This window comes from Acanthopagrus latus, chromosome 11 (genome assembly GCF_904848185.1).
Source record: "Acanthopagrus latus isolate v.2019 chromosome 11, fAcaLat1.1, whole genome shotgun sequence".
Classification (NCBI taxonomy): domain Eukaryota; kingdom Metazoa; phylum Chordata; class Actinopteri; order Spariformes; family Sparidae; genus Acanthopagrus; species Acanthopagrus latus.
The window spans coordinates 12,959,559-12,976,300 of NC_051049.1; the positions used below are offsets into that span (position 1 = coordinate 12,959,559).

At 42.7% G+C, this 16,742-nt stretch overlaps 1 protein-coding gene across 7 annotated transcripts in view; it reads right to left on the reverse strand.

The window, feature by feature from the left end:
* Positions 1-11,780, reverse strand: part of tle2b (TLE family member 2, transcriptional corepressor b) — an 88,691-nt gene extending 76,911 nt beyond the window's left edge. Inside the window, exons 1-4 of one of the 7 annotated variants that reach the window (XM_037114670.1) lie at positions 11,766-11,780; positions 11,611-11,679; positions 10,158-10,248; positions 4,799-5,491 (exon numbers count right to left, since the gene is read on the reverse strand). In XM_037114670.1, coding sequence (XP_036970565.1) covers positions 4,799-4,822 — 24 coding nt within the window. In that variant the 5' untranslated portion in view covers positions 4,823-5,491; positions 10,158-10,248; positions 11,611-11,679; positions 11,766-11,780. The other 6 variants (XM_037114668.1, XM_037114669.1, XM_037114667.1 and 3 more) reach the window with 6 other exon arrangements.
* Positions 11,781-16,742: the final 4,962 nt, after the last annotated feature.

Below are 16,742 nucleotides of genomic sequence, written 5' to 3' on the forward strand. Positions count from 1 at the left end.
TAGCCCTCTCATGGCCAAAGGAAAATGAAGCTCTCCTTGTGCATACACACACACACCATTATATATCCCGGTTGCAATGATTTTCCAACAATTAGATAGTACCAAACACACTGAAACACTTGTGTTCTTATTTATCCCTCAGATTTTACTCTTCTCTTTTTCCCTCTTTGTATCCCCCAAACACACTCACACATACACACACACAAACACTTAGTGCTTCGACAGATGTTAGACTGTCATGACAAACAGTTCCACAGCAGAAAGTCAGTGCGTTTACATGCACAGCTTAGTCAGATTACAGCCATAGTTCGACTATGCTGCTCAATCAGACAACTGCAATTGTCCGAGTATACATGCCGGTGAGCAAATCGAATTACTGGCCGAAGCATGTCATACCCCAGTATTTCGTATGTGGTGTACATGATAATAACACAAACTAGATGCACAATTGCACTCTTGCATGCGGTTATTTTGGAGGAAAGCCACCGCCACCACCACCACCACCGCCGTCCTTCTATTTCCGATTTACAGCTCCGGTAAAAAAAATCCGATGGAACGTATACATGCAGGAGTAATGCGACTATCAATCGAATAATCTAGGTGTATTAATCCGACTATGAGAGATCCGATCCGGTCCAATTTAAGTCAGACTAAGGTGTATACATGCTTCTTAAAAATCCGATCATAGTCGGACTAACCGAGTAATTCGGTTTTCTTGTGTGTCATGTAAGCGCACTGAGAGACTGAATGATGTTCCAGAATGGTGTAATAATAATGAGCAGAGTACATTTGATTTGATAGAGTACCGCTGCATTAATAGAACAACAGTCGACACCTTCAGTCCAATCTTCTTTCTTTTCTTTCTTTTTATTTTCTGATCTACACCAACTAGACCACAGCCACCACAACCCTTAGGTGTGAGAAACATGTTTTAGTGACTGCTTTAAGTGTACACTCACGCAAACTTTCCAAGCTCTTTGGGAAATGTGGGTGCATGTTAGTGTGAGCCTTAGCACTGATCAGTCCTGTTTGCAGGCTAGCAGTTATAGACATCTTTCTTAACCATGAAAACACACAGTAAATTCTCTCCATCACTGGGGTGTGGCAGCCAATCAAGGGCTTGTACATTCACAGCAACAGTCGAGGTCGGACTGGAACATTATTTATTGTTATTGTTGTTGGCACCACAGTGAACACGTGCACACACACACACACACGCACAACCACCACCGCTCTACTTTCCCCTTCTCCTCCAAGACACAAACACACATGCATTTTAATAGCTGAATACACAAACACAAGCACACACAAGGACAAATACAAACACGTACATGGTACACACACACCTACACGCACATGTACATATACTTGGACACAAAGACACTTATCACTAGAGAGCAAATGCACACATAAAATGAAACTGAAACCTCACAAAGGAGATGCACACACACATTTTCACACATTTAAGTAAACAAAAAGGGCAAACACACAGTTAATACAAAATTGTCGAGACACACAAAGCACTAAAAAGGCAAAGACACATAAAAAGGAAACCCACACGGCAAATACAAAAAAAAACCACACACGCACTTACACAACTCACACATATCCACACACGCATGCATTCACACACTTCTGATAACGCTTGCCACAAAAATCCAGTGGAACCAATTACAGCTCCGCTCGCCTGGCAAATCAGCCCTCGGTTTTAACCTTTTCCTGCCAGAGAGCGAGGAGAACAAAGTCGGACTTCTTCTTTGATAGAAGAAAAATAACACTGCTCTAACCTTGGATGTCCATTTTATCTATTTATACTGAAGACACCTTTCTTATCGTTTCCAAAAGGGGCACACAGAGGGGTTGAAAGGAGCGGCATTCAAGGCCATCTCTGTCCTGTCTGATGGGAAGTAGTCCATGATGTTTGACTGACAGCAAGGCTGCATCAAGCCTACTGAGAGACAAGATTCAAGCCTGTTTACTGGGAAGTCACTTACATGAGAACTTTGCTGATTTTCAACCAGCTCTGTAGTACTGTACTAATATTAAAACTAATGTTTATGTAAATGGACAATTGTAAATTTTTCATCATTTTGTCTGCACGAAGAGCCCACCCCCCGACACACACATTTTTTGCGAGAGGTGAGGGGTGTCTTGCCAAACTTTGATCAATCTCTCTAAACTAGGCAGCGCTGATGAACTATAAATTAAGATTCTGTTTCAACACTGCATAGTTCTCACCTTAACTAATGTCAGAAGCATATTTTAGTTTACAGATTGGCCGCGATATTGTTAGTTACAAACCGGCCCCCTTACTGTTTCCTGTTTCAAAATGGACAAAGAGCCCATAACAAGCACCACCAAACTCGCAGTACGTCACTCATCAGCAGCAGTCTTTGTGGGGCAGTACATTCTGGTTGTTGTAGGTTTTCTAACTTTTGAGTGCAAAGGAATACAACATGGTTCCTCAGTTTACTCAGGATATGTAGCACCAATTTCTTATGCAAGGACTCTCTTTTACCAGGAGTGAAATAATTCTTCGGTTCCAGGTGAGTAGCTGTGCATTAACACAGTAACAATGCCAAAACTCTGTAAAGGAGTCATTTTACAGCAGATTTTTGTGGGTTTTTTTGCTTTTTTTTGCTTCAATTTAACACTCAGTGGCACTGTGTTACCGTGTTACAGTGTTACCAAAGTCACTCTATCATCAGTTACAAGAGGAGACTATTTTTAAAAACTATTGCTGGAGTCAAGGATAAGTCAACATCTGAGCTGAATCAACTTCTGAAAGGCCTGATGCACCAAAGCCCACGTTGCCCATTTCACATTTTCCAAGTGTGCTCAAGGTTTGGCTTCTGATTTCCTTTTCTGGCATCATTCTTTCTAGCAGCCACCTACATTTTTTTAAATATTGTATCTTCCTTGAATTGCACCAGAAAGACAGAGTTTTGACAGGGGTTATGTTCCAGCTGTACTTTTGATAAAATAGAAGTAAATACATATTTCACAAGTGACCCCGTTCTGACTTTGAGGACAAACACATACGTATGTAAACGTACGCAAGGACATTCATGTAAGCAGTCTTTAGCCACAAACACATGCACGTACACACACACTTACACACACACACACACACAACTGTTCTTTGCACCCTCACACCTCTCCACAGATCACATTTCATAGCAACACCAGAAATAAAGTTCCACTGGCAAAGGAGAGCTGCAGAGGAAGAGGGAGAGAGAGGAAAGACAGAGAGGGGGAGAAAAACAGAAGAGAGACAGAAGGAGAGAGAGAGAGGCTATCGATCGGTTGGAGTTGGCTCAATCTGGGATTGAACTTTATCACAAACGCAGAGCAACGCAGCAGGAAGCTCTCTGATACGCCTCTAAAGGAGAGAACAGAGGAGTGTTCACACTCTATTCTTCCTTTGCATCTCTCATTCATTTTCATTTCTCTTTCCACCCCCGGCCGTGCCTTTTTAAAGAATTCTTTCTCACTCTTTCTTTTTTCTTGCTTGGCTCTTACATCTTTCACTTTCTCCCTTTGTTTTTCACTTCTTTCTTGTTTCTCTCAGCATCTCTCTCTCCCTTCTATTCCAGCGACTGGCTTATTAGCATTCTCTCTGTACATATAATTGATTCCTCATGCCTTCCTCTTGTGAAAATGTCATTCATAATTCTGTGTGATAGCTAGCTGGCTGGCTTGCTGGCTGGCTGACTGAGTGGTTGGCTGGCTTGCTGGCTGACTGAGTGGTTGGCTGTCTGGCTGGCTGGCTGGCTTCAAGGCAAAGTGGCCACTGACCCATTTGTAGAAGATACAAAGAGACTGACAACCAAATCTGATTATAGCAACCGGACCGGGGCCCCAGTGAAACGAATGGCCTAAGCCAGACTGAGCCTAAGCTGTCATTCATCCTCCTGTGCTTTTTTACTCTGTATTTAACCTTTATTTTACCCGAGCAGGTAAATTAACTGCAAATTCTCACTACTGATGAAGGGTGAGACTGAAGGAGGGAAGGGACTTTAAGGAGGTATTAAAGGGGAAGTGCTTGTGCACTCACGACCTTTCTTACTAGTAATGGAAATGAATTAAGTGGAATTTAACTATCAATTAAACTGTGTGTGTGTGTCTGTCTGTCTGTCTGTGTGTGTCTGTGTGTGCGCAAGCATTTGCTTAGCAACAGAAAAGAGCAAATGGACAGCTGACACTTGTACGGACCAGTTCACACACACACAAACACTCATACAGACAGGTCTATTCCAACACACGTCGCTACACATACACACACCTAGAGACAACCAAACACTAATGGATGCACGCATACACAGGCTGACAAGTGCAGATTCAGTTATACGCCACCTACACAGCTAACCATCAACAAGATCTCAAAGGCACCTGGTTGCAGCTGACAGAGAGGAAGGAGGTGGTGGTGTGTGTGTTTGTGTGCACATAACAGGGAATCTCTTAGCCCAGACAACCCGGCCCCCCCCCCAATCATATCTCACTCCTCATGTTACAGTACAGTCCCTATAACTAAACAACAGGGACAACAGAGACAGGCGAAAAAAGACGAGACAGAATGACAGAAGATAAAGACGAGGAAAAAGACTTGAGACTTCACTATCACAGAGGAAGTTAAAAGAGGAAAGCAACAAGACAATTGAAGAAGAGAAATATGAAGAGACAGAGGGACATAAGTGACAGGGGAAATGTGGGGGATATAGAAGCGACAGAGAGACAGAGTTGAGAGACAGACAGAAAAAGAGTCAGACAGGAGAAAGAGACATAAGGAGGTACTTACCGGATGCCTGCCCTGAGGGTACATGATCCCAGGAGAGGAGAGGCTGCCAGTCCGTTTGATGGCCAGGTTAGTCCCCTGGCCCTCCACTCCTCTGCCCTCCACCAGTTACACAGCCACACACACACACACACACACACACACACACACACACACAGACACACTCAGTAAGTCCAGTCCCTGCTCCTTAGCTGGGTTGAACACAGCAGCCTTTACTCTTCCAGAGTCCTTCTTTTCTTCCTGGCTCTCCTTTCTTTCTTCTAAGGCGAATTCCTGTTGACACACAACTGAAGCGCGCTCAATCCGTTGGCTCGTTTATCCAACAGTGTCATGATGGAACAAGACTTTACCTCCTTCTCCTCCTCCACCTCCTCTTTCTTCTTCTTCTTTTCCCAGTGCACCCCAAGTCTTAGTTTCTCCACCTCCTTGTCTTCTGCTCAGCGTCTCTCTCCCTTTTCCCTCAACCTGTGATCAGTCAAGGTCCACGCGCAGTGACATGACACATAGAATTTCATCCAGGCAGGCTCCCCTCTTCTCCTCCTAATCCTGCTACTCTTCTCCTTGTGCCCCTTCACCCGGCTGTCCAATGGCGAAACATACAAACATGAACACACACTCTGCTCCGTCCAAATAGTCTTCTCCTCTGCTTTTCCCCCTCTTCACCCTCTTTCTGACACACTGAAGCCTCTGCCTTGACTGCTGCCGCAGAAAAGAAGAAGGATAAGAAGGAGAAGAGGAAGAAGGAGGCGGGAGGGGGGAAAGAGGGAGAGTAAGAGCTTTGTTTTTAATCTAAATGTGGAAAAAAAAACGCGAGAGGAAAGCAGGAAAGAACAGCAGGTCAGTGGAGGATCCAGCGGGCTTTTCAGCAGCAAGCCCTAGACTGTAATATATTGTGCCTGTTGGCTTCAACACAAACACGACAGGCTGCTAAAGCTCCTCTTAAGGTGGAACTGAGCAGATAGAGACACCCAGTCACAGAGGGAGAGAGAGAGAAAGAGAGAGAGAGAGAGCAAGGCGGCGGGAGGAGAGAGAGGCAAAGGGAGAGATGGATCTCTTTTCAGTTGTGGTCAGACAGACAAAGCAATCAGTCATGCACAAAGACTCAGGCTCAAACTGATATGAATCGAGATTCACACACAAATGCTCCGACACTCATACACAAATTCATGACAGCGATGTGGACACACTTGTTACGCAGCGCAAACACACACACACATAGTTGCACGCACACATGACAGTAACCCGGAGTGATAAGTTTATTACTCAGTTTGCAAGTTGCATTAAAATGCGACTTGGATGACTGGCCAGTCATGCTTAATCACATATTAATCCAGGTGTAAACACGCAATGATGAATGCTGCAGATCCGATTGCTCAGACCTCCTCAGGAAGCGGTCAGAGACGCATTGCATCCAGATGTTAAATGCAAATACATCACCATGCTAAACCACATATGTCAAACCATAACTCCTCAGAGCAACTTTATCCGAAGAGCAACAGGAATGTCACATCCCTCAGTTAATCTGGTTTAGGTCCAAGCCCACAGCTCAAGTCACGTCTGTGCCACAAACTAGGAGAAATGAAACAGAGGCACTGATTTTGTGTTTGGGGTTTTGCATGGATTATTTGAAGTTTAAGACACACCATGCAGCCGTGTATGAAAAGACCATAATGCATCCAGGTCATTGTGTCACGTAACTGGGAAAAACACCGAAAAATCAGATCATGGCACAGTCATTAGAAATAATAGACACAGGTCACAATGATCTGTTAATGAAGTAATGCTCCATCAGTTGCTTTAACCTACCTACTGTTTTAATCCTGTTCAAACTAAGTAGTTAGCATACATTCTGCTTGATCTGAAGATCAGAAAAAAAAACACATGTGTGCATGGGCCCACGTCTCCTGGACTTCATCTGAAAGATCAAACATGCACATGAATGCATGGCACACGTAGGTAAAATGGTTTGGTTATTTGTTGTGTTTCAGGCTGTCTTGTGGGATCTGTTGTCATTTTTAGCCATATTTACTGTACCATATCACACTGTTTAAAGTATGTATAGTATAGCTGTATAGTAAAACAAGGTGCATTTCTTCTGTGCTTTTATCACGTACTGTGCAGCATCTTTAATATCTACTCAACACTAAAATTTGGGTTCCAACTCCTACTTTGGGGTAAACTCATGTTCTTTTAGTTCATGATTGTCAACACACAAGCGTTTTAAACAAAAGTTTATGATAACAATACAAAAGTAAAAATAAATGTTTTTCTTGCTGGTTTCCTAATGCCATGTAATATCATACCATACGGATATAACTCAAAGACTGTGTTGCATTTAAATTTTCTATTCTAACCATTTGCATGTAGGTGGTCTTTTGAGGAAAAACCACTTGGCACACAGGATGCGATTCATTTTGACTTTTCCCTTGGCGGCAACAGTGGTTTGTTTCAAATAAACAGAGGAAATGGGCAGTAACCCCAAACAAGAGAGGATCAAAAGCACCAGAAAGTGTGCAACTGACAAAAGAAATTCCAAGGAAATGGACATTAAATCAAGGGTCACACATTGTGTAATGATGTCTGGCAAGAGTGCAGTGCAGAAACACACAAGCAACGTCCACTTACCGCAAAAGATGTCATCAAAATCAATAAGTCGAGTGTCTTGGGGATTACCACTGTAACACCCCAGAAATATCCCCACTAGTGTGAGATAAAAATGTCCGCCTGCCTACTTCTGACTGCTAGCTCCAGTGCACATGTTATTTACAGGACAACCCAGAATGGACCTGGACCGATTAAGACCTGGTATTTAAAGGCCTTCCATGTACAGTACAACAGTCTGGCCATGAAGTGTTTTGGCGCTGTTTATAATGAGTTTATCCAGGGCAGCTCTGCCTTTGAACTTGATCAAACAGCCATTAATCCGACACTGTAAGATCGGACACAGTCAGTCTTGGCATCTGTGGAGGGTTTCCAGTAAGACAGAAACTGCATTTGATAACAAGCGGGTTAGCCAGAGGGCAGACCCAAAGCCTCAATTAAGGTCACGTACAGACATCCCATTATCCAATGCAGTCTATTACCAAACACTAGCCTATATATAGTGTTAGATCCTTTTGGGGAAGCCTAATACTGGCTTATGTTAACCTTGCAAAGTTTATTTCCCAGGATCTGATCTAATGATAGGAAACCAGTGTGCTATTTTGAGAAAGATATAAGAGGAGAAGGGCAAAGATGAGCAATTTTAGTTCATCTGGCTCAAAGATAAGTCTTGGTCATTAGTGGACATTTCAAGGAAAACTGAATTTATACAGATATGGATCACCTTGAGGTTGTGATGACAACAGTGAGGAAGGCCTGGAACTTACAGCACTTAGCAGGTGTAAACTATTAACCAGCAAGAGTCCATTGCCATGAAACAACAAGAGGAGTAAAAGTGAAACTAGTAATAAAATAATCATGATATTTGTCACTTAATAGTTCTGCTTCCTCATTCTGGTGTCGAATAATTAATGTAGTTAACTGACAATCGACATACAAATCAGTATGTTAAATTGATTTTAGAAATGGCAACATATGACAGTTGTCTTGTCAATGTCTTCATCATATTTCATTTCACAGTTAATTTGTTTTGTGTTTTATCATACTTAAACTGTAATTCATATGCTCTAGAATATGCATTAGTTTAATTGAAAGCTATACTACTGATGTTAAAAGAAGGGATGGCACAGCCGTACTTCTACAAATTAAAATTTGAATTCTTTAGTAATGATATACAGCCTTGTTTAATTATATACACTCAAGGGTTTTGCCACTCATTGGTTTTGTATGACAGATAGCTTATGTTGGCTAATGTTTACCATATATAGCTGTTTAAAACATGTCACTAAGTCCATTCACTCACTTCGGTCAGATTCTTCTAAAACAAACGGACATGTATCTGCTTGTGAAATCATTCCACTTGGTTTTTTGGTTATTTGTGCCACCTAATGATGACGTTTATCAAGCAACGAACCAAATAAAATCCTAGAAAATGCAGGAAAATTATACTTACCTTCATCCTATAATTATCACTCATGGTCAGAGTGGGTGCTGCTGTGCCAGACGAAAAAATAGAAAAAAAAATAAACAACCCACAGGGCAGTAACAAGACAACCACTGGCTAGTATTATTCTCAGTGTTTGCCCTCTGTAACCTCCCTCTGTGAATCCCTCATAACTTCAGCCTTGTCTCAGACTACAAAAGTCCGAGACAAAGTGGAAATAATGTGTGGAGTCAGAAGCCACGACCGGCGCAAAATCAGCACCACCATCTGCCTAAAATGTCCTTTTGTAAACATAGATCCAGTCAAATTACTCACATCCCAACCACTTAACCTGTAAAGTGGAGCCTGCCCCAGTGAGGCCTGCCCCAGCACACACTGTTAGGGAGCTCGACCCCAAATAGGTCACCAGAGCACCTTCACACCTACAGTACAAAGCAATTTTACCGGACCTGCATGTCTTCAGACTGTGGAAGGTCATTCTTACAGACGATGAGTGACCAAGAACTTCACACAGAAAGTCACAAGCTCTCTTCAATTCAGCACAGCAACTTTGTGCTGGGAGGCAACAGTCAAAATGGCCATTACAGTCCAACTGATTGGGCTGATTATCAGGTAATTTAGTGAGGAACTCTGAGCTTCCCAGAGGATGAGTCTTCTAAAACCTTTCTGTGCATACTTTTCACTTTCTGTGTCTCTCATCCTCTTTCCAGCTCTTCTTCCAATCTGCTTTCATTGAAAAATCTCCCTTTCAGACACAAACGCAGACAAGCTGTACATTGTCATTTAGTGGCGCCACCACCACCACAACTATCATTCCCCATGTAGCCTATTGCACTAATAAGCATTATCTAATTGTCTAAAATGGATTATGCAGCTAATTATTCCCCGAACTACTCACACTGGGTTTCAGGGAGACAGATGGGCAGGCATGCATACAAACAGACGTCAACCCAGTCCAGAAGTTACATAAGTTCAGAGCTTGCAGTTGTGTTTACCACGAGCATTTCATAATAGAGCACTGATTGATGTAAATTCAGCAACACGGTACGGGATGAGCACTTTTTGTTCGCACCTGCCCATGTTGACAAAGCGAATACCAGCTCCACCGATTATAGTTTACAAAAGGGCATAGCAAAGTACATCTCAGATGTAAAGTGTTCATGACAAGCTACATCTGGATTTTGGATTGGCTAAAGCGCAGTGAAAACTTGAGAAACAATAATGCACACAGTGTGGGCTAGTTCACCTTTAGCGAAGCAAATTAAGTGCAGTTCTCTATAGATTTTGAATGCTTTAGAAAGAGTGCCTTTTACTGACCTCTGCCTTTGTAATGCACGAGGAAGTTCAGGGATACAGGCTGAGGGGATGCACAGAGGAGAGTCAGCACCTTCAGAGTGATGGTCAGCATCTGAAACACAGGGGAACAGATACTGCTGCTGGCACAGATAAAGTAAAGACACTATAACCTCAGCTCTCAAAGCCCTAAACGGCAGTAACAGACAATATTGGACAACTTAAAGCTGTAGTAAACATTTCCAGCAGAATACCGGCACTTTCTTGCATCACATAGCATATACAGTAGATTAGATAACCCCAAGTAGTCTTTTCCTTTTTTTTTGTATAACGAGATCATTTATTTGAGCACTACTGAGGCTCAAGTTTTTGACTCTGTAGCTTTTTCTGCATGATGTAGAATTTGGCTCTCATAAAAGCCTTTGAAGTAATAATCTCGAAGATTTTCATGTAAATAAATATCTGTTAAGTCACTATACATCATTGCACGAGGTAACACAATCATGATTGAGTCTGTGGCCCACTGATGAAAGCCCTTGCGTTTGCTGTAATACCAAAGATGTACCCTGGCTGTCAGTGGCGACTTTCCCATAAAATATCACAAGCAGGTTGGTCATCCAGAGAGAGTAGGTGGTTTGCATGTAACATAACATTTTTGTTTGTCCTGGTCCCTGCTCATGCTTGGGAGTAAACGGTTAAGGTTACAGTTAACGGTCATGGCGGAACAAACAAAGAAAAGATTGACTGATCATTCCCCTTTGGCTTTCGCGAGGTGTTGTTTTGGAGGTGCGGCAAAGCTGCCAACTGCCAATTGACTGCAGTTGCCGCCTCTGGGAAATCTTCGAGATTGCCACTTTAATTTCAAACCACAAGAAGTTCTTTAGACGTCCTTAAATGACGTTTAAAATTTTTTATTTTGAACCCTGTAAGGATGACTCATCAATGGTGAAGGTTGAAAAAACGTCAATTCTGACTCTCCACTGGAAACCTTTTCAAGGTCAGCACAAACGTTAAACTGACTTTTTTTTAATAGTTTATGCTCAGTGGGACAGGATCAAACTACATGAGGCCGTTTCATTAAGCTGGTATCTATCACTTATTTTAAAAAATGACTCTTCTGACTGTACCAAATGCTTCAATTCTTCAAAGGTTAGACTGTAAAATTCTGTCACAATGAAGTGATTTAATTGTCAGTGAAAGCTCATGCTAAGATTAGCTAAGGTCTGCTAGCTAAATTTAGTTTAACTTGCTTACAAAATAAAGGGCGTGTTTCAAGCTCTGTGACAACTGATAGCATCATTTTATCGTTATATATTTCAACCTCGTATTTCATAATGTAACTGTACTTTGGCTACATGTAAAATGTCATGCAAATAATCCTTATTAAATAACGGGTATTTTCCAAATAGGACTAAAGCAGCACCATTTGTACATGAACTTAACACCAGAAACGGCCGTTAGAGACGATGTAATTTACATTCAAACGCGGTCACCTGCCAGTTAGGTAACTGTGCCTGCCTTGTACTTTTCTAACATCAACAACAAGCTGTAAAGGAGAGGAAACTCAAGTTTAATGCGTACACATCTCAATTTAGAGAGGAGAGAAGTAAGCCGGCAACCGCTCGGTTCCACCTTAAAAGCTATTCGTTGTCTCTGGCTCTTCTCTTCATTCTGATTGGCCAGAGGGATGCCTCGTTCCAACCAATCGTTTCAGCGGTACCCCACGTTGGGTCTTGATGTCACGAGGCAATCAGACCAATCGCGAGCCGATCCGGCCGCTGAATGGGTGTGGGCGGCCCGGGGGGGGCGGAGGAGTCTGTGGGGATTGTGGGCATTGAAGTCCCGATTATTCTGCGCACACACACACACACACACACACACACACACACACACACACACACACACACACACACACACACACACAAAAGCACAAACATGCGCGCGCCCACGCACGCTGTCAGTCACGCTACATAAATGCTCAATAAATTCCGCCGTTAATTTCAATCCCGCTATTTCTACAGCACACACACACACGGGCTACAGTGTATATATACACACAAACACACACACACACACGCACGCACACACACACAGACGGGCTACAGTGCACTCACACACACACAGGGCTACAGTGTGTCCACACACACACACACACACACACACACACACACACACACACACACACACACACACACACAAACAGTGGGTAAACACCTTGTGAGTGAAGTCCAGTTCGAAATTAAAGATTGTTTTTCTTGCCAGTTTCCTTTCTTTGACTTCAAACACTGAAATCAAAATAAGTAAATGGGTGGCCCTCACATGCCTAAATTAAAATCATGAGGCTTATGCAACAACACCATAAATCATAACCTACAGGGATGAGAGACGTCGACTGTGACATACGACCTGCAGTTTTTGTGTTTCTGCTTTGAAATACTGCAGCACACTGACACCTATAATGTTTTGTTTGGATCTTTCTTTTTTTCTTTCCTGCATAATAATTGCACTAGACTGTCATTGCCTCCTATATTCCCACCTTTCTCTACACGTAACACACATAACCTCACGCTTCCTGTCTCAGCTCCTTGCTTGTTCCATACATCCCATCTCAGGGTGATCATGTGTGATATTTGGTGTGTCTCAACATGCCTCACCATGAGAGCTCCCCTTCGCAGGCCGCATTTTATGGGCGAACACTGCTGCTGCAGGATAAAAAATAAAAACCTGCTGACTCCCATTTTACTCACCCCCACGTCTGTTCTCGTAGGCTGACGTAAAGCTTTGCAGACGGGGGGGGGGACATGCATTTCTCTCTCAAAGAGGATACTGTCATATTCATGAATGTATAGCTGTTTAATGCAATATGCATGGTGGGGGAAAAGGTCCCCCTGATTGTATCTACTTATAAGAGGAAACATCCGTGCAGGGGCCCGATGAGATCATCACAGACTGCGACAACTCAGTGCATGAATATATAATTGGTATTTTCTGTAGGCTTCCTGCTACTCCTCAACCTGCCTCACCCACAGCAGATCTTCTTCACTTAGTGATTTTGAGTGCCCCTCAATGTTGGTGACAGCGTGAGTGTTTTTGACCCGATACGAAGTGAGTCTTTCACCACATGGTCTTTTAAAGCTGCTGTTAATAGAGAAGCTGTCCTCTCCTGCAGAAGGTTGTCTGGGAACATTCACCCGCTCCTTGAAAGTCTGACGTTCACCATCGTTGCTTAAGATCTTTCGATTTGAGATGCATGTAACTGATGAACTGCTTTGCATGCCAATAACGTTGGTTTCATTCGAGGTGTTTTATTTAAAAGCTTCATGAAAGAGCTATGTCTGCCCACACTGGTTCTGATTTCCATTCATATTATATGCTAATTAGCTTTTTTTTCTGTATTTTATGTTCAAATTAATTATCTTGAATTCAGCTCTATTTTCTCCCATCTGGCTCGATTTTATTCTGGGTTTGGAAAGTTCATTCTTGACATTGGAAAAGCTATTTCACCTTAGGGATTGCTCATCATTCATTGGAATTACTGGGGCGCTTTTTGTGCCTTTACTCGATAGAATAGCTGGAGAGATGACAGGATGACATGCAGCAAAGGGCCATGGGTCGGAAGCAAGGTAACTCATTAAAATACATTTAAAAATGAGCAAGAGGGCATCAAGAAACATAACATAAAAAACAGCAGATAAATAAGCTCAAATAGAAGAGGTTAAAATGAAAAACGGCACAGTGGGAAACCCTCCTGCTATGATGTGGGACTCTGGATAAACTCCAGTCTGGTTTGACGGCGGATAAACAGACGCCTATTCAAACACTGGCACACACACACACACACACACACACACACACACACACATATAGGCCTCACTGTGCACACACACACATACAGGCAACCGCTCAGACACACGGGGCGAATAAAGCTGCCATGTGTATGTACCTGCAGAGTGTTACAAGTCCCTGAGCACCTGCAAACACATGTGATCCTCTGACCTTGCAGTGCAAACATTTGGCTATTCAGTATATGGATATATGTGCCTGTGTGTGTGTGTTTTCCTTTGTGTGTCTGCCTGTGCGTGCATTGACGTGTCTGGGTGTGATTGTGTATGTTTTTGCAAGATCAGTGTGACTTCCTGGCTGCGTGCGTAGCGAGTCTGTATGTGCGGGACATGTGCAGTAACACTTTATGCCATAATTAGCCTCATCCAACTTATTTCCTGCTCCTGGCTGCAGGAAAGAACTGTGTCAGTATGGTGTGTGCGTGTGTGTGTGTGTGTGGATAGTGACATAGTTATGTATTCAGGCGTGCTGTCTGAGAGTTAACAGTGTAGGACTTTTTTTTAAATAGCTTTTTACAGATGTTGTACACCAGTTTTAGGACAATGCAGCAGGGTCATGTTCCCAAAAAGCAAGCCAAAGCAGCTGATAAGTTCTTCAGGGACAGACAGTTTAATGTTATCGACTTACCGAGGCAGTCAGCAGACCTTAGTCTAACTAACTGTTTGTTGCACTCACCCCATCACCTGACACAGTTGTTGACATGGGACGATTGGACGAAAACTCTTTAAAGTTGCTATTACGATGTATTTTTAGACACAAAAACCCCCAACATGTTGTCCTGGAACATAACAGTTACAGCAACCTGTTTTTCCATCCTATGCCTTGAAGAAACGTAAATAATGTCTCTAATATCTTCACATGGTTTATACATAAAAAAGTGCAAATAACTTAACAGTAACTAAATGTTACATTTTGTAGGTCTGTGACAGCCACCATCCCAACCTCCACAACCCAACTCTCCTACTTACCACATTAAAGGCCAAACATTTCCTGCACTGAGCATCAGACAGAACAAGCTGGGAGGGGCTGACTCACCCACAACAGGTGTAAATCTTCAGGATGCTGGGCTGGTTGCACCCGCTGAAGAACAGAATGAAGGTGAATGAGAAGGTTCTGAAACAGGCAGGGAATTCAGCAAGCTTCAGTTTGGACACCGACAAAGGATCACTAGAGAAGATAAGAAGCAGGTGGTGATGGGTTTGAGTCAAAGACTTCAATCATATCAGACATTAATCAGATATTTCAAGATGATTTTTTTAGTCAAGGCAAGTTTGTTTGAATAGACACAAGGCAACGCAAAGTGCTTTACAGGGGGCACAACATTACATTCAAATACATTAAAAAATTGTATTTAAAATGCATTGAAAATTGAAAGCAGGAGGACATCAAAGAACAAAACATTAAAACAAAAAATAGGTTTTAAAGACACAAGGTTAAAAAAGGAAAAGTCGCAGTGCAGTCAAAGTCTTGAAATGTCTTCAATGAAAGGCTTCAGCAAACAAAACGTTTCTTCAGCCTTGATTTAAGAGGTGAGAGCTGGAGCGGACTTGCAGTTTTCTGGGAGTTTGTTCCAGATATGTGGCCCATAATCACTGAATGCTGCCTTAATTAAAGACCAACTGCATATAATCTGGCGCGTGCTTTCAACTAGTGGAGCAACAAAGCAAGCAACGCTTTTCCTTTATACAACAGTGTGCAGTACTGTTTAAAGGAGACCTACTTTGCCCATTTTCTGGTTCATGATTTTATGACTGTGTTCGCCTTCTGTCTGAAACGCTCTGTTTTAGCTTGTCTCTTCAAGGCCCGCCCCCCTCCCGAACACCCAGTCTGCTCTGATTGGTCAGCTCACACACGCCTCGCTCAGCGCGTCTCCGGATGGCTCTGTCGTGTTTTCAGCCTCCAGTTAAGGTCAATTCTACCGTGAACATAGGCATAAAATATGCAAATGTGTGACATGGTCAGGTAGTGTGATGTCATTAATCCACAGCATTAAAGGTGGGACTAGTGACGAGGCATTTAACTTTCAAGACCTTTTACAGGCACAGGAACCTTTATAAAAACACAAAAACATGGATTTACGTGTTGTTTGAGTATGCCACCTTAAAATCTGTACAATATCTACAAAAAGGGACTACAATTCTTGGATTGCTCATCCGACGTGGATGCAATTACCCTTGAATGAAAGCTAAAAGATAACATTATAACCTCACAGTCATAGTTGTTCGATTTTGAGACCAGCAGGAGTACAGAGACACACACCAGGAACTGTCTACCCGTCCTGCTAATGAACTGTGACACATCAAGATCGAATCTCCAGGAAATAATGCGACTGAGCATAATGAAGTCAGCGTCAGTCACTGTCTTATTCTGACATACATGGATGGAGAGAGAGAATCAGAGAGGCGGCTGCCTGTTTCGTACACGCTCAGCCGAGTAGACCTGTTCTGTGAATCAAGGCGGCCCAATGCCATTTATATTTATGTGTGTGTGTGTATATGTGAGGCCATGGCCTTGCATGTAGAGCTTTTCATTTCTTCTGTTCGGCCACGTACTCGCTCACAAACACAGATAAGGATCGATGTGACGATAGATTAAAAGCGTTATAGGTTGTTACGTGCGTGTTTTAGATTCCTGTACTGTCGGTGTACATCTCATGAGCTGTGATGTGCGTGCTTTCCTGCGGACACCATGTTTTTCCACAAATGAGTGTGTGTGTAGGTATGTGAGGATGTGATGTATGTGTGTAAACGCATGTGTGTATGAGTG